A 23948-nucleotide genomic window follows, 5' to 3' on the forward strand; every position below is an offset into this window, starting at 1 on the left:
AGCATTTCACCACCCCTTTTTTCTTTCTTTGACATACAAATGGGCACTAACTTGTTATTCTTTTATTCAAATGAGCTAGAATGAATGTTTTCTAATCAGAAAATGTTTATAACAATGTTGAGTGCATTAGACATTTTGTGTAACGTATAAGTATTCATTCATAGCTAGTAAGGATCTGGTTCATTGATTTTAATTTAACCTCTACTTGAGAACCTCTACTTTTCTTGTTATTTAAAGAGATCATCAATACCGTAGGCAGATATAGATGACAGCTTAGAACTGTGTAATCCTTTGTAGTTTCAAAGTGTCCTCAGATGTGTGCTTTCAGTCAGTTCCTCACAGTAAGCTTTTAAGGTAGGTGTAGGCACAGGCCCATTTTATGGTTGTGAGAACTGAGACCCCAAGTGGATTCAGGTTTGTCCATTAGGAATGCTGAGGTGGGACTTGCCCTGCCAGATCTTAAAATGTGCCCATCAAGCTACATTAATTGAAATGATGTCATAATACTGGCGCAATATTTGCTAGATCCTTAAATGGAACAGAATAGACAGTCTGGAAATAGACCTTTATATGTTTTGAGATTTGAGCCTTCAAATGTGACAGCATTATGCATTCATGTAGAAAGGAAAACTTGAGGACATTGGGTAACAATTGGGAGAAAAAAATAAAAACTGGATAGTCATGTCATTTTATATTAGAGTAGAATAAAAATGATTAAGAAACATACAAAACTAAAAGCATCTAAGTGTGAATTATTTTGGTGAGAAGCAGTTTTCTAAGCATGATAGCAATGGAAAGTATCTGGAAAGAGAAAGTCAGTAGACAAAATTGCTTCCAATTTTCAAACTCTCTTATGCCAAAAACCATGAGCAATACAGTAAATTGGCAAATGAGAAAGCTTTAACTGACAAGCATTATAGTTAGCTCACCAATAGAATAAAATGGACAAATAAAAACAAGTCATTCAGATAAGTGAGGAAGAGATTTATTCTCACTAGCAATCAAGGAAGTGCTAACTAAAGTGAGAACTTTTCTCCTACTAAACTGATAACAGTAATAAGTGATAATATTCTGTAGGAGTTGGAGTTGACTTGGCTAATGCTCATATACAGTGCTGTGAGTGGAGGGCTGCATGTATCAGGAACCTTGAGAAGCTTGTAGGTTATTACTAATGATATACAAAGGTGTTTACTGAAACATACGTAGGAACACATCATTGGTAACAAATGTCCAATAGCAGACAAATGGTTAAATTAGGGTGCATCATAATAAAGTGAAAGTGAAGTAGCTCAGTCGTGTCCGTCTCTTTGCGACCTCCATGGACTGTAGCCTACCAGGCTCCTCCGTCCATGATAAAGGATTATCCAAAGCAGTGCTGTTGTTCAAGTTCAGTCCTTGGATCAGCATCACCTGGGAAGCATTAGAAATGCAGGTTGTCTGACTCAGACCCACTAAATCAGAGTCTCTAGGAGTGGGGCCCAACAGCCATCTAACAATCTCTCCAAGTGACTTTTTGTCTCTAAAGCAGTTTAAAATGGTGTATATTTTGAGGTTACATGGGAATTGAGTAGAATCAAAGGTTTGTGGTTTTTCTTTTTTCTCCTTTGAGTTTGATTAGTAGGTCATGTTATTTCCTTTGATATTAGACAACAGAAAATGGAAGAGGATTCTGTGCCTCTTCTTTTTAGTAAAACCCTCCTTGATGATAGAATAATTGCTTAAGGCAGTTCACCAGAACCACCTCAGCAAAGAACAGTGATTCTTAGAGGAAAGAGAAAGACCACTGGGCCCCCATTTTGACTGAGGCACAGGCTTTCTCCAGCCCAGCTTCAGAAATCCTACAAGTTATCAGGTTTAGAATTATTTATAGTCTTAGTAATGTTCTGTTAAAAACTGTCAATTTGTTTAGGAATTATTATATAAAAGTCAAATACTGTTTTGGTTAATAGTACATTTTGACAGTGGAGAAGGCAATGGCACCCCACTCCAGTACTCTTGCCTGGAAAATCCCATGGACCGAGGAGCCTGGTAGGCTTCAGTCCATGGGGTCGCTAAGAGTCGGACATGACTGAGCGACTTCACTTTCTCTTTTCACTTTCATGCATTGGAGAAGGAAATGGCAACCCACTCCAGTGTTCTTGCCTGGAGAATCCCAGGGACGGGGGAGCCTGGTGGGCTGCCGTCTATGGGGTCGCACAGAGTCAGACACGACTGAAGTGACTTAGCATAGCATACATTTTGACAGTATAATTACCGTCTGCTTATACCTGATTTTAAACATTATTTCAGTAATACATCTGGAGAAGATATTTACTAATAACTTTGAGAATCTGCATTTTAAGGGTTAAAGTTTTATTTCTGTGATATGAATTTGCTAAAAGCATGGACATTTCATTTTTATTAAGAACATGTTGTTGTTGTTCACTTCCTAAATCCTGTCCAGCTCTTTGCAACCCTGCAGACTGCAGCACACCAGGCTCCTCTGTCTTCCACTATTTCCTAGAGTTTTCTCAAATTCATGTTCATTGAGTCAGTTATGAGCATGTTTCAAATATAAAAATTTATTTAAAATTGAATCTATACTTTTGAAATTACTAGAGATCCCTGGGTTGGGAAGATCCCCTGGAGAAGAGAAAGGCTACCACTCCAGTGATCTGGCCTGGAGAATTCCATGGACTGTATAATCCATGGGATCACAAAGGGTCGGACACGGCTGAATGACTTTCACATCACATCACTTTAATCACTATTAATACAATTTTCAAATTTTAGACAAGTTATTAGCTATAATTTGAAGTGTGTTTGTAAAAAATCCTCATCAAAAAGCATTGTAAATGATTTCATCTTCACTTAATTAAAAATAATAAACAGCTTTGTATTGTTTTTATGTATAGTTGACTATATAGACTTCATTTTTAATATCCTTAAAGCCTTTAAGTAAACTTGTTTGGTAACATTTTTTAGATTGCTTTCCATACTTTAACTCATCCTTCTGGTATAATTTGTATAGGAAGCTACTTTGTTATTGGGTTGAAATTCTTGAAAATGTTCTATAATGCTTCCATTTTCAGCAGATTCCTATCATCATGAGAAACTCTTCTGTCAAAACTTTATCGTGATTTTTTTTTAATTGCTGGTTTTACAGCTTTTCTTTACATAAAAGAGTTAAAAATCTTCCCTATTGTGAGAGAAGATATTCTTAACTATATAATTTGAAAGAAAATAAATCTTAATGCTGAAAAAGTAGCTTAATCATACTTGCTAAAAGTGAATTAGGTAGATGTTTCCTCTAACACTAATATTTTCAGGCGGCTTTTACAGAATTTTCTTTGAAGAATGATGCATGTCCGTGGTTGACCTTTGTAGTATCAGATGTATGGGATGTATCCAGGATAGAGCACAGCCATGTGTAGTGCCTGGAGGCTTAGTAAGCCTTCACATGATAGGTAGGTATGTTTGGGCTGAAATGCATAAAAACCTTTTCACATTTTCAATCTGTACATCTATTCCCTTAAATATTTGAATTTTTTAGATATTTTACTTTTCTATTAGTATTATTCTGATCACATACTTCTACTTTTATAGGAAAAGCTACACATCCCATGCACAATTACATAACACATGACAATACATTCTTTATTTTGTGAAAACCTTTTTAATTTTCCATATTTAGCTTATTTGTAAAGTTATATTTTTTTGACATTTCCATTTTGTTCCTATTTCTTAATTAGGGAAAAACTTAACAAAGGACAGTTTTACATTCTTTTTTTTTTTTTTTTTTTACATTCTTAATACTATTCAATTGTGAAGACTCAGCTACAGCCTGTGAAAGAACACTGTAGAAAATAGACTATCTTGGCATGACTAACCCTTTATAGAGTGTGAGTGTGGCTGGCTCATCAGTACCTGCAGGGACTAATTATAATACATGAAGCTAAGCTTGCGACTTTGATGTTCAGTGCTTTAAACGTGGCAGTGTAGTTGTTTAGTATAAAGAGTGCATATTTTAGTTACAAGCATGTAACATTTCCATACAGGGTGCTGCCGGAGATTATCTCGTCAGAAATTTAAACGAGTTCATATAAATCAATTTAATCATTTCCATTGAAAGTACCCAGAAAACTCCCCAAATGGAAAATAATTATTCTGCCACCCCCCCCTACAAAGGACTCCAAAACTACCAAAAGGCATTCCTACAGTGAACTGAAATTTTCTTGGAGTGAATTTTTCTCTGTGGTTTATTTTAGTAGAAGTTATTTTAGATCAAGGATTGATATAGAGTAAAATGGTTAGGATGGTGTTGGTAGTAAGAAAACCTAAGTTTTACTACACATGAAGAATAAACTTCGGATCCTTCTCTCTCATGGGCTGTTTCTTTGGACATCATGTACATTTTGGAGATCTTTGGGGTGGAGGGGAAACACTGCAGTCTTGAAAGTAGATTTTTAATTATAAAACGTAAAAACTTTTAAAAGAAAAATCAAACAAAACTTGTCATTTTTCATACTTCTGGATCTTGATATATTGTTTTGAAAAGCTCTTGTACTTTCTGAATAATTTATGCACTTTAAAATAGGATTTTACCAATGACATAAATTTACCTATATGTGTTTTTCTCTTAGACAGGTTCCCTTATCCAGCATTTTAACTTTGTTTCATAACTGTCTTTGGTCTAGCCTGAAACTCCTGCAGCAGCTAAAATCACTTCTCCAAAGCAAAGCTTTTCTCTACACATTTCCTATACCTGTTTTAAAATGGACAGTAAAAATAAACGAATGTAACCAATACAAATTTTGTATAATAGTGGTGCGGTAGGATTTTAGAGGCCAGCAGTTATATAGGTTGAAATAAACAGTTTCAGCTAAAATTAAAGAACTTTGTAAGGGGCCAGGTGATGAAGATTTTACATCTCAGAAGTTTGCTTTGTGTGTTATCATGCAGACAAATCTATCATTCTTCATGGTATTGCTTTAAAATTGAGGAGAAAAAAACATCATGTTTAGTTATTGGAATAACTGGATTTCCTAGTTATGAGTTATGAGTTCTATAATGTTTTGTTAATTATATGTTTAACCTGAAAACGTTGGAATATGCATCAGGTTTTTCTACCATACATTTTTGTAGTTGAGACACTAAAATATAACTAGTATGCAGAACTGAAAGCACTTTTGTATCAGTTTTTTTTGATCCAATTAAGAAAGTCGAAAACAAATCGCTTAGCATTTAGTATCATTGCTTTACTTAAGCCATTCATTAGTTCACACAAAGCTATTAAGCATACACCATTTGTCAGGTCTTTTGTAGAGCACTTAAAAATACAAAGATGATGAAGATATAGTATCTGTCTTCAAACAGTAACTAGGTTAGTAGGGAAATAAATTGGTACATAGATCTTTTTATGGCAAGTCTGTGCTCAGGGCCGTTTGTACCCAGAGATCAGAGGCTAACTGCCTATTCTAGTAACAGTAAACAGGTCCCAGGGTGGGTTTGCGTTAGAAATAACTTGGGATCTGAGTCTTGGAGGGTATGAGTTTCTGTCTTGGGGCTGGCATGGAAGAAGGGGAAAGAATGGTGTGTATGAAAGACCATAAGGCAGCGTAGCATAGCATTAGAGCTCCCAGAGATAAGATTCTCCAGAACAATGGATGCTGAGAATATCAGGAACTGTAGTCTAGAGCTGAGGAAAAAGTTGGGAATTGGTGCTAGAAATCTTTTTTTATTTCTGCATTTGCCCAGCCAGTTTAATACTCATTATGCTAACCTGGTGGCTCAGATGGTAAAGAATCTGCCTGCAATGCGGGAGACCTGGGTTGGGAGGATCCCCTGGAGGAGCATGGCAACCCACTCCAGCATTCTTGCCTGGAGAATCCCCATGGACAGTGGAGCCTGGCAGGCTACAGTCCATGGGGTTGCAAAGAGTCAGACACAGCTGAGTGACTAAACACAGCACATGCTAATTGAATCTCTGAAGAGCTTAACAGGAGAGAGGATTTTTAAGGCAGTTCTGTCATTTATTGGCTTAATTATATGCTGAATGCTTACGGCAGGCTAGACATCTTGCCAGGTGTTTTCTTTACAACTTCTCTGCCTCTGTGCTAAAAGCGGCTGTTCCAAATTCACATCTAAGTAAAAGAAGAGAAACTTGCTATGATACTCTGATATGGTGCAGAAATCAGTGATGTAGCCATGAGATACCAATATGAGGCACGAAGGCAATGTGGTTCCTTCTAGTCAAGCACTCACTGGAGATCAAAACTATTAATAGAACCTAAGCCTTAGGTTTGTCAGCCCATGTTCTCTCCATTAATCACCATGGGAGAGACAGACATAATCAAGTGAAAGGGACAGTTCTGAGGAGTTCAAACATTCAGGCTGGCTTGACATTCCTGTGCTGCTGGTCAAATCTGTATTATGCTTAATACAGACAGCCTGAACTAAAACATTCAAGAATTTCCTTCCCAAGTTTAGACATATTAAGAATAGGAGCATTTGAAAGATACACTTCACCGTGATTTCTGGAATTGCTGTTAAGTGTCACTAATTATGTTTCCTGATACTCTCATGCTGTTCTTTTTGCAGGCAAATGGATGGTAAATCAGAGAGGCCTTTAGTAACATATGCAACCTACCGAGGCCCCAGACAAATTAAGAAGTATTTGAAGCAGCAGACAGTGTCCGAAACCGTGAATCCCTTAGACAGAGAAAATGCAAGTTCTGACTCTAGTACAAGCACACATCGTGGCCCTGGGAGTGAGATGGAGGCTGGAATGGTGTTATTACTGTCATCAGCTAGCACAGGCATACCTGTGAAAGGACAAGGGCCTGAAGGCCAGTTAGAAGACTCTGATGATAACGAAAGAGATCTCAACACAGGAAGCCATTCAACAAACAACCAAGGACTAGCCAACACGGCTTCTTCTAGGGGTGTTTTAAACAAAGCCTATCCTGGGGGACCCGAGACGAGTAGATCATCCCATTCTGTGACTAGCTCCAGCTCCACTGCTGGAGATTCTGACTCACGGCACCATTTGAGTTGTGCACCAGGTTCTCAGACTGACAGAAATTTGGGATGTTCAGCATTGTGTACAGAAAGTAACAGCAGCAAAATTCCTTACAGTCCGGACTTGGAGAGGACAGCAACACCAGGAACTGTGGTAAAACGAACCAGCTCCGTGATGAGTGATGGAACACCAGTGCAGGCTGAGAACTCTGCTGTTGCTGACTTCTCTTGTAGTAAATCTGATGGGAGTGACCCTACCACACTTAGAAGTGCAGATTTGCTAAGTCCAAATAAATCAATTAGGCGTGAAGCTCTGCAGTTGCCAGAGAGTAAGTGTTCTAACAAGCAAGCGGTAGAGAACTCATCAAAGCAGCCTGCCAATCACACCAGCTCCATGGCTTTCCAGAAACAAGCTGTAACAGACACAGAACTTGTAAATGCTGGAAACAGATCATCTGCCCAAGACACACAGAAAAATTTGGCTCCTGCAGAAATCAAGCCAGAAACAGAAAATACATCAGGTGAGGAACCCACTGCTTCAAGTCATGTCAAAGCTCCAGAAGATAGAATTGAGTCACTACACAAAGATACTGACCTACTTTTACTAACAGAAGTCAAAAACCTTGTTAGGCCACATGGCAAAGTGCCTCCCTTTAGGATGAATCAAAAGGAAGCTGCCTCTGTAAAACACACCAGTGAATCAGTAGTTGTAACATGCTTAGAAAATAAAATAGCCCCTGAACTGAATATTGAACTTAATAGAAATCACATTTCAGAATCCCTTCTTGACTCTGAGAGTCCTCAACAAGCCATAGCATCACCTGATGCCAGGACATCCCCCAGCCTTGGCCATAAGTCAGATTTCAGTGCTTCACACCCTACCTTTGTTTCCAGAGTCGGCATGCTGAGCCAGGTGGATATCCCTATTTTAAAGAATGAAGGTTCTTCTGTGCTTGTTGAAACTGGAGATGTCAACATTGTTGGTATCTCCAGTCAGCCTCCTCAGTGTCAACAAGAACATGTGGCAAATCATGTGGAGGCCACGGACAGGAAGAGTCTCCCTGCAGGCCTTCATTCTAAGTATGCACCTACAGCTCTTGAATCCAAGGAAGTTCTTCCTGACAGGGAGAAATGCCAGTTTCTACTAGATCTTGAAGCCAGTGACACCGACATAACTGCAGTGGACTTGAGCTTTGAGCCTGCAAGCTTATCTCAAGACCCTGAGAAAGCAGAGTCAGTGCTATCAAGCACCGCAGCAAGTGAGAGCACTGCAGACAAGCTTGATTCTTCTTTCTCCTTGGAAACCAAAACTGATAGCATTGCAGAAATGTTACCAGAAGCTGACATTGGTGGTCAGAACAATGTTCCTGTTGAGTCACATTCTGAAACAGGAAAAACTCTAAGTCTCTCCAAGATACCTGTTACCCGAACAGAGCCCAGAGACATTTCTCAGGATGAAATTTCTTCCCCACTTGACATCACAGGTGTGCCAGCAAATCCTGCTTTATCAGAATTGACTTCCCTAGAAGTTGAACAGGACAAAATTTTTCAGTTAGTGGATCATGAGGAAATTAAAGAGAAATACTTAGATGCCAGCCTTAAAGAGAGTTGCCAAACTGAGGTTTCCCCTTCTGCCTCCAAATATCAAGGTGTACAGGGAACAGAGGTGGGAGCCTGCCGTGCTCTACCTGCTTGTCTCCAGAGTAATAGACCTGAGACTTCACCTCCTGTTCATGATGAGAAAGTTACTAGGCAAGTGGCACAGAATTGTGCAGCCAGGGCTTCTATCATCCATCCACCTTCAGTTCCTTGTGGGAGCAAAAAGATTTTTGATTTTTCACAACTCAGCTTAGCTAATACTTCCCCCAAATTCCAAGAAACTGACAGCACAAAAGCCAAGTCACCTTTTCTGGGTTCTGGTATCAGTTTGAGAAAAGAGGCTTTTGCATCTGAGGATTCAAGTTTCCTTCCTAATCCTTCTGTGCTAAGAACAGAAAAGAGAGCCTCATCTCCCAGAAATAAAGAGGATGCCCATTCCCTAAGAGGTGGTACTCACAGCCTGCCTTCCTCCTCCAGTAACTCTGAAGTTAGCATGGTTAGAAGTTCATATAACCCCACAAATAATTTTAGTTCTGTAAAAGTTCCCATAGATGTCACACATGAAGGTGCCTCCTTAACTAACCTGTTGGACCCTAAAAGCTCTTATCTGGAATCAGAAACATCTGACCTCACAGGGGCAGAAGTCACCCCACTTCAGGACCATTTGGGAGATCCTACTGGGATGGTATCTCTTGATTTCCCAACCGCTGCCCAATTTGACAATCCCTTAGAAGCAGCGACTGGAGCAGTTGCTGGGACCCCAGCGTCAGTTAACAGCTCAAGCCAGCAGTGTTCTGAGGCCTCTGCTGAGCACACAGAAGCAAGGAAGAGAGCACATGCCCAACTTTTGGACCTCGAGAGTGATTTCTGTAAAAAGGCTGTTACATTGATTGGGGAGGCCTTTAATTCTGTCAGGGAAGAGCTAAAATCCAAACACTCAGTCGGTACCTGCCAGGAACATAGAGCCATAGACAGCATAATGAATCCAGGTACCCTGGAAGAAGACATCCCTGAGAAAAACCCATCAGAAGTGACACTGACAGAGATCCAGTCCACAGAGCATTTGGAAGAGCAGGCTGTGGAAAACATACCTGAAGTCCAAGGGGAAGAAAAGGCCTGTGTTTCACCTGTGGTTGGTGAGAACAGTCTCCTTTTTAATTCTGATAAAATGAATGTATGTTGGTTGTTAGAGGACCGAGCTAGGGAATTAGTCAATCAGATTATTTATTCAGCCCAAGAAACTGTAGCAAATGATGCTCAGGGTACCTCGGATTCTGAACTTCAGGCTAATACTTCAGAAATTCTGAGGAGTGATAGTGTTCAGCCATGTGATATGGTAAGAGAGTTCTTGGTGTCAGAACAGGCCATAAATCAAAGCACATGTGAAATCAGTGGGAAAGTATTAGGTAGATTCTTTGCTGAAAGTAACTTAGGTAGTGACACGGAGTCAATAAGAGGAAGAGAAATTGTTCTCTATCAGAAATCCCCCTTTTCAGGAACTAGAGATGGGCAGTCTGATAGTATAAATTTGCAGGAATCAGATACTGTTTTACTAGCTGAAAACATACCCCTTACAGGGTTAGATGATAAGGCAAAAACACACTCGTTCCTCAAGGAGGACTCTAAAGAGAAAATGGGGACAGAGTGTGTTGATAATCACAAACCTGAGACAGAGGATACAAGAACTCTTGTATTAAATTTCAAATGGCCTCCATTTGTGAATGATGACACTCATGTACCTGGGACATCTAAAAGCAGCTTGTCTGATACTTATGTATGTTTATCTGAAAAAAGCTTGCCAGGACACAGTAACAAAAGCACATCCCTTGCAATGTCAGAAGTAGGGAAAATACACAAGGACACTGAAGTAAATATCGGAAAGATTGAGCTTATACCTTCCATGGTAGAAATGGGAAAACCAAATAAGAAGGACGCTGAGTTGAATATTATGAAATATGAGGCAGTCCCCCCAATGTCAGAAGTGGGAAGAGCACATAAAGAGGATGCCGAATTGAGTACTTCAGAAACTGAACCAACAGCTGAAATTCTTAAAATGCGAGAAGCATACCAAATGGATGCTGAGAGGTATATTGAAAAAACTGAGGGATTGCCTGCCACTTTAGAAATGGAAAATATTTGCCAAAAGGATGCTGAAGGGGATATTGCAAAGACTGAGGTGACACCTGTTACATTAGAAATGGAAAATATTTACCAAAAGCATGCTGAGGGGGATGTTGGTAAGACGGGAATGACATCGGTTGTGTCAGAAATGGACAGTATCTACCAAAAAGATATTGAGGGGACTGCTGAAAAGCCTGAGTCAATACCTGCCAGACTAGAAATGGAAAGTATTTACCAAAAAGATGCTGAAGGAAAGGTGGACAAAACTGGGGTGATGTCCCTTACATTAGAAGTGGTAAATGTCTACCGAAAAGATGGTGAGGGGATCACTGCAAAGACTGAAGGACCTTTATTAGACTTGGAAAACACTTACCAAAATGGTGCTGAAGGGGTTATTAGGAAAACTGAAATGATGCCTCCTTTTGTGTTAGAAATGAAAGAAGCACCCCAGAAGGCAGTACCTGCTTCCTTCGAAATATGTAAGGGAGATATGAAGGAGACAAGTAGGGGAACTTTGTCCACACCCTCTAAGAGAGAAATGGAAAGCACGTTCCCAGAAGATTCTGATGGGACCATCAGGAAACACATAGTGTTTCCCACAGCAGTCAGCTCTGAGAAAATACCTGGAACAGGTCTGGAGTTGCCCATTACACAGGCAGAGGCCACATCTCCCATACCTGAGGCTGAAGAAGCATACCAAGAGGGTGCTGACAGAAGTGGTGGAGAAGTGGAGAAAGAGCCTACGGAAACGAAGACAGGCTGGATAGCGGGTGACACTAGACTCGCCTCGTACTTCAGGGATTATGAATCGCCTACCTTAAGTAAGGATAATGAAGGCCACCCAGCCTTAGCAGTGCCGGACTTTCAACCTGAGGGTACCATGGGAAGGCTGGACAGAAAAACATCTGTTACTACAGTATATAAGAAAGTAAGAGACCTACAGTATGGAGACAAAAAGGAAGAACCTAACTTAGCCTTCGTTTCTCAGGAGGAGCAAGAAAACTCTTCCTTTACTATACTGTATGAAGAGCCCCTCCAAAATGAGGACAAGTACACTACCACCGAGGTAAGACGAACACATTCCCTCCTGATTCCTCACACAGCTCCCAACAGCATGCCTGTCTTCGCCTGTGAAAGGTCTGAAAGTAGAACTGACCTCGTCCATCATTTTGAAAAGGAAGCCAAATTAGGTGATGCATTTGATAGTGACAGTTCAGAAACATTCTTATCGGTAGAGGCCAAAAGGTACAAGATCTATCCCTTGGCTTTGTCTCCCATTTACGAGGATGACAGCTCTCAGGAGGACATTCTGTCCAGCGAGGTCTCACCTGGTCGTCATGGTGCCTCGAAATCAAGAGAGAATGCAAGCCAGCCGTCTTCTGTATTATCGCTTCTCCAGTCAGTATCAGAGCGTTTAAAGATGAATTTTGATGAAGATGACAGACAGGAGGGCGGAGAAGAGGAAGAAGAGGAAGATGAGGAAGAGCCACTGCATAAAGGAAGTCTGAGAGCTCAAAGGCAGGAAACTGTTACCTTCAAGCAGCCGGATTCTTCTCTTACATTTTGCTCTGATGATGACCGGGAAAGTACTGGAGTCTCTAAGAATTCTTATGTGATGTCAAATGAGCCTACGACCTCTAATCTGCAGATTGGTCTATGGCCAGAAAAGGCCTCATTTCTACAAAAATCTGACCTTACTTCCAAACTACATTCTTCTCTAAAGAGTGCTTATCATCAGTATTTGCAGACCTCTAAAACCCATTCCTCAGAAAAAGGAGCCAGATTTGGTGGAATTTTTCAGGAACCAGTGTCAAAGTATTTCCGCACTCAAGACACCCCTGGCCGATTAAGCCCATTCACAGAGGTAAGTTATTATAATTATTAATTAGTGAAGTAGTGTTTTGGGTAGTGCTTTGAAATAACCTAAAAGCTTATTAGGAAAATCAGTGTTTTGAGGTTGTATAAAGATTGTTTAAAAAAATACCAGAGATTACTTTGTTCGTTAGTTGAAGTGTATCATACCTCATGTATTTTAGCTGGACTGTTATGTTTGAGAAAACAAAATTGCTTCATCAGAATTTAAAAGGCATAAGAGAGAAGCAAGTTATAATCTCAGTTCTTTGCTGACTTCTAGTCTTCAAACTAAATTGTGACAACGTTTTGAATTTCTCAAGGTATTGAATGTAGAAGGATTGTCACTTTCCATTGAACTAATGTGTCTCATGAAAAGATTCTGCAATATTTAAAAATATTTTAAATATTTAAAATATTTCAAGTGTTTGCCTGACAACAGTCTCACTGTACTTGGTCTTGTTTTTGTTCGTACTTAGCAGGGCAATGAGCAGACTAATTTGAGAAAAAGGAGATGAAAACATTATAGCTGGAAAATGTCTTGAAATTCAGTTACACTTTTATTCAACTTAGAAATATTTGAATGTTTACTACAGAATATTCACTGAACCTGGGACATTTCTTTCTGACATTCCCAAGATCATGGAACTTCCTTTAGAATTCCCAAGGGCTATATCTTTACTTGAATACCCTTAGTAGCAAATGCTAATACTTGAATACCAGCCAGTTGCTTGTAAGGCAAGGTCCTTTTAAAAGAAAGGCTGGGCTTTGCAGAAATGTTTCTTTACTGATTCCTGTTGCCTATTAAGTCAAGTGCAAGCTCTTCACTCTGTGTTGCAAGGTCCCCAAGTTTTGTTTGTTCAGCCTCCTCACTTTGTGCTCTGGTTACACACCCTCTAAGATGTCTATACTTTGTCTCAAGATGTTCTCTTCCTGGAAGTTTTTTTCTTTACTACTCCTGCACCAGCCTGCCACATTGTTTCACTTACTGAAATCCTGTTTTTCAAGGTCTTCTAGATACCACTTCCTCACACAAGCCTCCTGGGAACCTCTGTCTGCCATCACCTCACCTCCATGCTGATGCCATTTCTCTTGACTTCCTTAACTTGACATTTTGATTGTTTTGTACCTGAGGGTTTAACCTAATCTCTCACCAGAAGAGTCACGGAAATGTGATCGTCTTTTCTCCTTTCCAAACTGTAAGCTTCTTGAGGACAGAGACACAGCTTTATTTTCCTTTGTACTTATTTTTTAATCCTTGTAATACCTAGAAGTTCACCTTGTAATGATGATCACTAAACAAATATGCAATAAATTGGATTTGTGACTGCTAAGAAAGTGAACTATCTTTATGTTTGTTTCTTATGGCTCACTTCTTCCACTTTTATTATTTCAGAATGTTGACAAACAAACTCTGAAATGTAACCCAAGACCTGGAAAGGTAAGCATAAGTTTCTTAGATAGGCTAAAATAAAAGAAGTAAGATTATGTTTAGGTTTGGGGAGTTTAAGGTAGAAACTTTTAACTGACTTAGTAAATGGTTATTTCATTCAGGAATTTAGCATCTAAAGTGGTATTTACTTTTTTGTATTTAGGATATTTTATTTTCTGTATTCTAGGACATTTTAGAATTTTAAATGCATTCTTAAAATTAGTTATTATGCCTGCTTACTATATGTTGCAGATGGTTATCTATGATCTCCATAGAAGAAAATATAAACAAGAGATCTACTGTAATATTCCTGATGCTACATCTTGGTCTTATCCGAATGGGGTACTGATAAAAGTTGTAAGGGGCTGGTAAGAGATCTCTTAAAATTTTATATTTCCCCATAAGTTGTTTTCTTGCTGCTTATGCTGTATGTTTTTCTTGTATTAAGGTTGCATCTGTTTCTCTCCAGATAATTTTTTGAAACATCATTAGAGTTTTATAACTTAATTAGAAAATATAGGTTGTTTTTAGTATTTACAGCCTGCAGTTATTTCGTAACTTCATGATTAGCAGGATAGATTTGACAAGTTGAATGCTTCAGTTGAATGAGACATAGCTTTGAAAATGAGTTCACAATTTGTGGGATGGTAAGGAATGTGAAGGCCACGTGCTTAAAGTCATTTGTATCACTGACATAAGCGACAAGTGAAGGATTCTTTGTATGGCGTAAAGTGAAAGTGAAGTCGCTCAGTCGTGTCCGACTCTTTGTGACCCCATGGACTGCAGCCTACCAGGCTCCTCTGTCCATGGGATTTTCCAGACAAGAGTACTGGAGTGGGTTGCCAAAATGCTGGAAAATCTCGTTTGTTATTATGGACCATGTCTCATGGACATACGGGGACCAGAATTTCTTTGTCCGGTGTTTGGGTTACCCACTGGTCAGTATTCAGGTTATAAGCAGTGTGATCTAGTGTGTTTTCAAATAATAAAATGAGACCCACATGCTTTATTATCCAGCAACAGGAAAATTAGGGTAGAAGTGGAATTTGGAATTTTTAAGCTATTGTTTTTAATGTAAATGTGTGTATAACATCTGTAAAATGTATGTATACGTAAACATAGGCCCAAGCGTAGATTGTGGTGCTGTGTTTAGGAAGCACTGTAAGTTGTGTGCACTTATATTCTTTCTTAGACTCTTTGCTCAGCGTACATCATTGTTTCAAAATAGGTTTATATGCTAGTAGTAGAAAATAGCCCAGATTTTTAAATTTGAATAGACAATGTAGTCTGTGACTTATAACTCTCATATTTGTTTTATGTCTCATTTCTTAGAAGATTAATTATAATTGATCATGCTTTTTTATATTTGTTCAGCTGGATTTTATATGAGAAACCACATTTCCAAGGTCAGAAATGTGTTCTGGAGGAAGGAGAAAAGGTGTTAAATCGTGACTGGCTTCTTCAGAACAGAAAGCATCCACAAAGAAACTTTGTGTTGGGCTCTATCAAACGTGTCTTAAAGGTAACAGAACAGTTGATTTTTAAATTTTGTGTCATTTGTCATGTAGTAAAGCTGTACTTTGGCCCAGCACTGCTTAGAAATAGTTGCTATTAATCATAATTGTGGTAATTTTGTTAATCTTCATTATCATAGTGATAATTTTTTACTAGATATGCATAAAGTATTAAGTTGATGAAAATTTTAAATGCTACATGTAATATGGCACATAAAATGTTACATGTTGTAATATATATGTATTTTTAATAGTAGTTGGAATATACCACCCAGACATCTTTAGGATATTTCCAAATATGTTCTTCTAGTGGAGGTTTGTGGGTGTGTATATGTGGGTGTGTGTGGTGTTTACAAGAGAAGGGGAGATAGATGAGCATTAGAAGAAATTTATAGAAGGTAGGTTGGGGAAAGGAAGGGGAAAATGTTGCTTTTTAATTTTCTGTTTATTAATACTAAGATGTGGAAGACCTTGCCTTCCTCATATAATAATACATACTGTGGGAAGTGCCTTGATGGTTTAGAGAAGTGAGTTAGCGATAAGGACAGAATTGTCCCATGTATTTTAAGGGTTCCTTCAGCAGTAATGTAGTACATGATTCAGTGCAGTTACCCCTGTGACAGTCATGAACATATATATTTTTCAAATTACAGAAAGTCTATTTATATACTAAAAATGTCTACTTTGACGTGGACCCTATCATGATTTGGATCAATGTTGTTAAAACCCTTGATAGTTGCAGACAGCATACAGAAAAACTCAGTATCATAAAGGGGTGTCTGCATGAATTAATACTTTCTGCAAAACTGTTAAGCCTGTTAAGTCTAAAAAATATTTGTGTCTGCTCTTGGACCGAATGCTGTTGTAGGCACTGGGAATAGAAACACAAGTTCCATACGGTGTCTTCCTTCAGATTGGTCAGAGTCCAGGACAGGGACAGCTGAATCTCATGCCTGTATGATGTGAGACATGCAGTGCAGGGCCCACACAGGCACGAAGAAGACGCATCTCTCCTGGAGCAGGCAGCACCTGGTTGGCGTCTTGAGAGAGCAGACAGGAGTTTGGCAGCACGGGAGGTGTGAGGGAGTCCCTAGCAGAGCCACTTGTGTCACTGAGGCGGACGTTGATAGTGCGGGGAGATTGATGGCTATAGGATAGAGGGCAGTGTGCGTTTTCATCGAAAAATTTAATCACAAGCATTTCAGCTCATCAGGCAGCATTTGAGTGCTCACTTCATTAGCTAACTCACAAGAAATTCCTTGAAGCAGGTAATCACTTTGTAGTTGGAATCTTCTAAAATTTAATAGCATGTGGTTTTGTGTCTGCCTTGTGAATGTCAGGCACCATGCCAGGCCTAGTGAGGAGAAAAAAAACAGATGAATAAGGTATTGTAAGCAGCAAACTTCACACCCTCATCCCAAATCAAACAATAAAATCAAACAAAAAATTCAATCTGTTGAGCTTGGGTATTTAAATGGGTATTTGCACATCCGCCATTTGCTTTGGATGCATTATAAGAAAGAATAAGTCATGCTTACATTTTTTCCTTCTTCCATTGTTTGTTCATAGAGTCTTTTTTTTTTTAATTGCTGTGTTAGTGCCCACTTGACTTGAACTTGCTAGCAACTTTAAGTGAGGAAGGAAAATAAAACTATTGAACGTTGAATAGAAAAGGCATTAGCATTGTTCTAAATATTTTACAAAGTAAGAATCAGGCATTAAAATGCTTCCTTTTTGTAAACTTGTCACATTTCGGCCTGTTGATAGCTTCATTTTCTTTTTTTTTTTTTGATAGCTTCATTTTCATGGCAGCCATTCCGAATTCACCTAGGCCCACAGCAGCTTTATCTGTTTCACTATCTTTTAGTGGCTCTCATCTTAAGTAGTCAAAGCTTTAAAGACTGTCCTTTAAAGACAATACTTTCATGATATCTTCACTTTGCTGTAAATGGAGCAAGTAACAGAAGATACCGTCAGTCACCTGCAATTGTAGATTCTGCCCAAGGGTCATCTTTGCCCCTGGCGGAAGTAATTGGAGGTGGAGTAACCGTGCAGTGAGACTTGAGTCAAGTGCTTTTTTTTCTCAAATAGAAAAAGTGAATCCTGCACATTTCTCTGTTTACTATGCATTTAATATATATATATTATTATATATATATATATATATTTTTTTTTTTTTTTAAGGAGTGACATTTCCTTCTTTCAGGAATTAATTAGGTTTGCCCTTATTAATGAGCTGAGGTGCAAGAGAGCCGTTGTTAGATCAGGGACTGAAGGTATTTCATGTAAGGCAGAGGCAAATAGTTTCTTGGGTTTTTGGTTTTTGGAGGTTTGTTTTGTTTTGTTTTTTTACTATTTATGTAGTTCATTCCTACCCTGTTTCCCTCCCATAGCTTTGTCTCCATTCTTACTGGTTGCTTTAATAGTCTGAGCTTATAGAGTTCACCAAGATGTGTTTAGAAAGTATATCATGACTAGAAAAGTCTGGGAGGAAACCATATAAACTTTTCTTTACTAAGAGTACAAAGTGTTTCTCGTTGCTCTGTTCCTGTAAGGCTAGTTGTTTACTCCCTTTGTCCATCAAGAATTACACAAATCTTGCAAAAGACATTACTTCTGTGAATAGCCACCATGGAGAAAATAGAACTTATTAGTGAAATCTTTTTCAGCCAACTAGAGAAAAAAAATCAGTCCTCTAGTACAATAGTTGAGAATGTAAGCGATCTTGTTTATATTTTCAATTTTTTAGCCATCATTACCTCTTTTCCATTATACTGTTTCCCTGTGTGATGTAGACTCAAATGCCTCTTAGCTTTTTCCCTTTTAAAATACACCACCCAAACATTGTTTGTATAACACAATGCAGAGGAAACTTATTTGTGTGAGACACTTAGTTATGTATTCTGTTACTGTACCTCAGATCCCTGGGGGAACATTTTAAATAATGTTACTAGAACTCTATTTTTAATAGCAAACAAAAGAGACTTGAAGACTGACAGGTGACTCTTCTGGACATTTATGGCCATTTTTTAAAATGAAACTTTAGACGGAAATAAACTTTTTATACTTTAAAGGATATTTTAGGTTATAGCTTCCTACTGTATTGTGTTTTAGAACTTTCTGAAAACAAGATGTATTAGTTTGCTTGCTTTTACACACTAATCAGAATGGTTAATGATGATTAATAATAGAACTCAGTTTGGAAAAAAGATTAAAAAATTAGATACCATTTTGCAACTGCAAAACAGATTGTAATAATAAATATAATTGTTCAGTTTAATAAATGTCACCTCTAATAGTTTATTGCATTTACCTATTTCATTAAAGCAGAGCCATTTGAATACCACAATGTCCTAGATGAGAATTATGCTGCTGAAACTTGAGTCATATAATGAAACACTCAGGATTATTGAGATAGATTAGACAGCACGATTGTAGTTTCAGAGAAGGCAAAAATAATTGTGGTTTTGATATGGTCTTTTTTGAGTTAGAACTAATTATTGAAAACAAGCTTAATGATTACCAATGGGGAAACATGGCAGGAAGGGATAAACTGGAGCTTGGGATTAACATATACACACTACTATATATAAAATAGATAATCAACAAAGACCTACTGGATTGTACAGGGAACTCTTCTTAATATTCTGTAATGATCTGCATGGGAAAAGAATCTTAAAAAGAATAAATATATATATAACTGAATTGGTATGCTATGTACCTAAAACTAACATAAGACTGTAAATCAATTATATTCCAATAGTATTTTTTTAAAAAAGATTTTCATAAGTAAGGATACAGAAAATTATGTCTTCAGTTAGAATAAGGGAAATGTTTACAAAGCTTAGAGAGGCTAGGTGCAGAGATAGCATGGACACCAGTAAGACTGAAGAGTTTTAGGTAGTTAGTGTAGTTGTACATTATTGTGAGTTAGTTAGTTGTGGGTCGTTGCTGTATTTTAAAAGGAAAACCAAAATATGAATATGAATTGCTTGGGTCTCAAGTCAAGGAGTATGATGAGGGATGTGGTTTTCCCACATGCCCAGCTGTATAAAGAGTAAGCTTACTGGATCGATGGTCTAGGCCCGTAGTCAAAGTCTTGGCCTTGATGAAAGACCTTGACAGTGGCAATTTTAAAGAAAAGTTTGACAGGCATGGTGACAGTGGATGTGTGATGAAGTATAGGATCAAATTTCATAATGTCTTTCTTCTTCAAACCAACTCATACTATAGAAAATAAATACCACAAGTAAGAAAACAGATTTCCTTTACCCTCACCTCTAATTCCTACTTCTTTTGTCACTGTAATTTAGATAACCCGCTGAGAGAGTAGTGCCTCTCTGTTATTTATTTTTTATGCTCCCCATGAGATCAGCTTTTATTTAACTCCCTTCCTCCCTATGGCTTTGTTATGCTTCTGAGAAGGAAGGCTTACAAACTCTTGGCACTCATATATTGGTAACTTTGAACATTGCTTAATGGAGCAGGACTTTTAAAAACAAAGCAGAAAGAATCAGGGTAATGTTTTTCAATCAATAATATTCATATAATTTTCATGTTGTCAATGTAACTTCTTAGAAAAATCAGTTTAACAGACTGGTAAGAAGAAACACTGTCTCCTTTATGCTGTTATTGGTTAAAAATTCAGCTGAACAGTGAGAAAAATTTTAACTGCATATCCAGGGTATTGAGGATTCTGCAGTGTGTGTCTCTAGATACTTCAAAGTCAACTTTTTTTTATTATTCTTTCCAGGATTGCAGTATTCCAGAGATAGAGCTTTGCCCACAGTCTGACCCGGCATGTTGCCCTATCTACATCCAGCGAGCGGTCCCCAATTTGGAAGAGCTGAATATCCCCAAATCTGTGTCCTTCACCGTGAAGTCAGGCGTGTATGTATCTGCTTCTCTTCACTAACGGTGATTGATGGCTACCAAAGTTAACTTTGTGTCATATTTCAGTTGGTGACCTACCCATTTCTGAAGTGTTAATTTTGCTGTGTATACTTCTGGAGACCTAAGAAAGACTTTTTCAAATATTTTAAAACAGATTCCGTCTTTTTTTCAGATCCAGTTAAGTTTTTGATAGATGACTCACAGAAACAGATATAGGTTCCCAGACACCATTTTTGACAGGTGAATCCATTGTCTTTTCACCCAGCAGACTGTGGGACTGAGAAATAAGTATGTATCCCTGACCTAAAACTCTGGAGCCTGAGCTATCTGCAAAGTGTCTGTCTCAGTGCTGGTAGTTACAGAGGGCCTTTATAGTACCAGTGTTTATTACTCTTCTATTCCTGGAAGATAGGTAGAGCTACTCTCCTGTCACAAATGAAGAAATTATGTGGCTTGTCCTAAGCTGCCAGCTGGTAAGCATGGATTTGATACCAGGCCTTTCTAATTCCGAAGGTATCTTCAGGACTGTGGGTCTGAGTTCAGTGCTAATTCAGTCCCAGATTGACTTGAGTCATAAGTTTTATGATTTCTGGTTCAATGTGGATCCTTCTTCCCTCTTCCTCCATTTTCATCTGCTCTGATGATGGCTGGTGTTGAATTTAGGGGTCACTGTTGGACATCTCCCTTCATCTCTCCCACATGTTAGAACTGTTGGGCAGACCCAGTAATTAACACAGACCTGAGAACTGTCTGTAATTATCAAGTTTAGCTGGTTTCTGGATGGTTCTTTTAGGAATCTTATTTCAAATACTCTTCCTGAGGGAAACCAAGAACTGATCCTGATTCTGAAACTATGGGTCAAGGGTGTAGAATGCGTAGTGGAATCCCTGCCTCTGATTGCCCAAGTTTAAAACAGAAACATAGTGGGATGATTTTTATTTTTCAATTATATCCTAATTGCATTAAAGGTTTCACAGCTTTTAAATATTGGAAAACATATAATAGGAAAGTGATGCCAGTGCTTGGAAAACATATAATAAACCAGAATAGTGTCTGAATGTAAGTAGTTAATAACATGTTAATTCATTGTTATATGTTGTCTAGCAGTGTCACTTTGAATGTGTTTTACTAATGTAATTCTGTGACAGAGATTTCTTCTTCTTTTTGTAGCTTTTTTTTTTTTTAGCTTTTGACTCTTACAGAGCCAGATTAAAGTATTCCTATTATACTTTAACCAACCATTCATTTCTTATTTAGTTGGCTTGCCTACCCAGATATTAATTTCAAGGGGCAAGCTATAGTTTTGGAGGAAGACCATGGACTCTTTGAGATTTCTGCAGCAGAAATTAAATCATTGCATCCACTTCAAATGGTAAGCAGATATAAAATGAAACATTTTCCCAAGTATCCATGAATTCAAAAATAAGATAGCTCTGATGATTGGTCATGCATCTCAGTCTTGAGACATGTATATGTCTGCTACAGAATGGGCAAACTGTTCATACATTGTTGTTTTGTTTCTTTCAGACTTTTTGAAAATATTGTAATGTTTTCTAGAAACATTTCCATTTTAATGTTTTTCTAGATGTTTGAATTTACTTTGTACTATATTTATCACAATTCATGCAGTTTCCTTATAAGGTAATACTCTGACTTTAAAAAATTCTAAATTTGTTTTTTTGATGCTTATTAGAAAATTGCTTGTTGTATATTATACTCTTCCATTGCCATAATGAATGATAAGTTCAGCATTAATAATAAATGGGTAGATCTGTGAATGGTTACTTTCTTAAAAGTAATAAATGTTTGTATTAATGATTTATTTTGTTGCAAATATTTTTATTTGAGGGGCAAATTGTTCAATTAAATAGTGGCTATGTGACAAACCGTTTTTGTGCTGTGCCTTAAAAAAATACTAAAAACCAGAAAAAACAAATTTTAAGGAGTATTACAATGTGGCATGGCACTGGAAACGAAGAAATTAATACACGAGAGCTTTTGTGAGGAGTGGGTTACCTTTTATGCTCTTATCTCCATGTGGTCACCAAGACAGCAAGTGTGATAGGACTTGGAAGATGAAATGCTCTAACACAGAAAGCCCAAGCCTTTGTAGAGAAGAAATTGAGTATTAAGTCGTTTAGAAATGTACCCTGCCAAATCAAAGTTTTCAGTCTACTAACAACTCCACTCTTCTTCTTGAGATGCTCTGCTGTGGGATTAAATCTTTGATTGGTCACATGTACTTAAGCACTAAAGCTTGGTTTCCTTCCTTGTAGTGGTTGTACTCTGGAAAGTATCTTTCCAAGATTTGTTTACCCCATTTACATTGATATAGAGTAGTCTGACTTGATTTTGACTACTGTAGAGTTCTATACTTAAAATTTTTAAATACCACAACTTAAATTTGGTATGTAATCTTCACCAATCAAGTTTTTATATAACCTACATACATACATACATTACTTAGTTACTTGTGGTTAGTTACATTTTAAATATGAATATATCTAATATTAAAATTTTTTGTCATCTTAAGGGTGGACTGAAAGTGGAAATGCCTATGAACTTAAAGGTGAGTCTTGAACAGACTTTGGTAGCAGGCTAAAAAGTTTGATAATAAATCTTGAACTATTTGTGTGTGTGGTAAGTCGCTTCAGTCATGTCCGACTCTGCAACCTCATGGACTGTAGCCCATGAAGCTCCTCTGTCCACGGGATTTTCCAGGCAAGAATACTACAGTGGGTTGTCATTTCCTTCTCGAGGGGATCTGCCTGACCCAGGGATTGAACCCACATCTCTTGTATCTCCTGCATTGGCAGGCGAGTTCTTTATCACTAGCACCACCTGGGAAGCCCCTTAACTATTTGGGACTACTACAGTTAAATTGTGATTACCTGAATGTATGCTGGCAATATCTAGGTAATGTATCTTGGGTTTGTGGGCAGTGACTACACAAAGAGGTGGCTGAGGGCCCACGCTCAAATGACGAGAGGGCTCAGTACAGAAAAGTGGAGGTCTGTTCTGACAACCCAGTCAGACCCAGTAAGCACCTACAGGCTGGAAAGATGATAGGTTTGATACTTATTTTATCGGGGGCAAAGGGTTGAGGTGATAGCTAGACTTTCAAGTGGAAATACCCAGCAGGCATTCGGGAGTGATGCTCAGGATGGAGATCAAGGATGATCAGGAGGAGATGCAAGCAGCTTCTATCAGGTGATGTCAGCTTGAAACTATGAGTATCTGAAGGGAACAGCAGAGGCACCAAAAACCGGGGTGGTAGTAATGCCAGAATTAAGTACGTTTTGGAAAAGAAAAAGAAATGGAATTGTAGAATGCCTGTAAAGAGAGATAGGGAGAAAATCAGTGTAGTGATGAAAGATGCAAACAGACCTCTGTTTAATTAGAGTACACCATTTCAGAGGCAGGCAGGGACACAGGGATTCATCCATCCTCCTCTCCAAACCAAGGCATAATTCCCCCAGCTTTCCCATATCTGGGCTTCCTAATTTGTGGAATTGACTACCATTCTCCCAATCACATAG

The 23948-nt window shown here is 38.2% G+C and overlaps 1 protein-coding gene and 1 long non-coding RNA gene across 3 annotated transcripts in view; one reads left to right on the top strand and one right to left on the bottom strand.

Annotated features, from left to right (window-relative positions):
- The window catches only part of CRYBG3 (crystallin beta-gamma domain containing 3), a 127163-nt gene that overhangs the window by 47617 nt on the left and 55598 nt on the right, over nucleotides 1-23948 (top strand). Inside the window, exons 4-10 of the mRNA XM_002684681.6 lie at nucleotides 6580-12583; nucleotides 13967-14011; nucleotides 14255-14370; nucleotides 15377-15524; nucleotides 20270-20406; nucleotides 21667-21781; nucleotides 22943-22978. Of these exons, the coding sequence (XP_002684727.3) occupies nucleotides 6580-12583; nucleotides 13967-14011; nucleotides 14255-14370; nucleotides 15377-15524; nucleotides 20270-20406; nucleotides 21667-21781; nucleotides 22943-22978 (6601 nt within the window). The remainder of the gene's footprint in view (nucleotides 1-6579; nucleotides 12584-13966; nucleotides 14012-14254; nucleotides 14371-15376; nucleotides 15525-20269; nucleotides 20407-21666; nucleotides 21782-22942; nucleotides 22979-23948) is intronic.
- LOC132345493 (uncharacterized) lies at nucleotides 981-9269 on the bottom strand. 2 transcript variants are annotated; one of them, XR_009494856.1, is made up of 4 exons: nucleotides 9182-9269; nucleotides 7882-8521; nucleotides 6043-6122; nucleotides 981-1410 (listed from the first exon to the last, which is right to left on the bottom strand). It is a non-coding gene; the product is annotated as an uncharacterized lncRNA (long non-coding RNA). The 2 variants fall into 2 exon arrangements; XR_009494859.1 differs by lacking the exon at nucleotides 981-1410 and having other exon boundaries at nucleotides 3632-6122.

The sequence above is a fragment of the Bos taurus genome, chromosome 1 (assembly GCF_002263795.3).
Source record: "Bos taurus isolate L1 Dominette 01449 registration number 42190680 breed Hereford chromosome 1, ARS-UCD2.0, whole genome shotgun sequence".
Classification (NCBI taxonomy): domain Eukaryota; kingdom Metazoa; phylum Chordata; class Mammalia; order Artiodactyla; family Bovidae; genus Bos; species Bos taurus.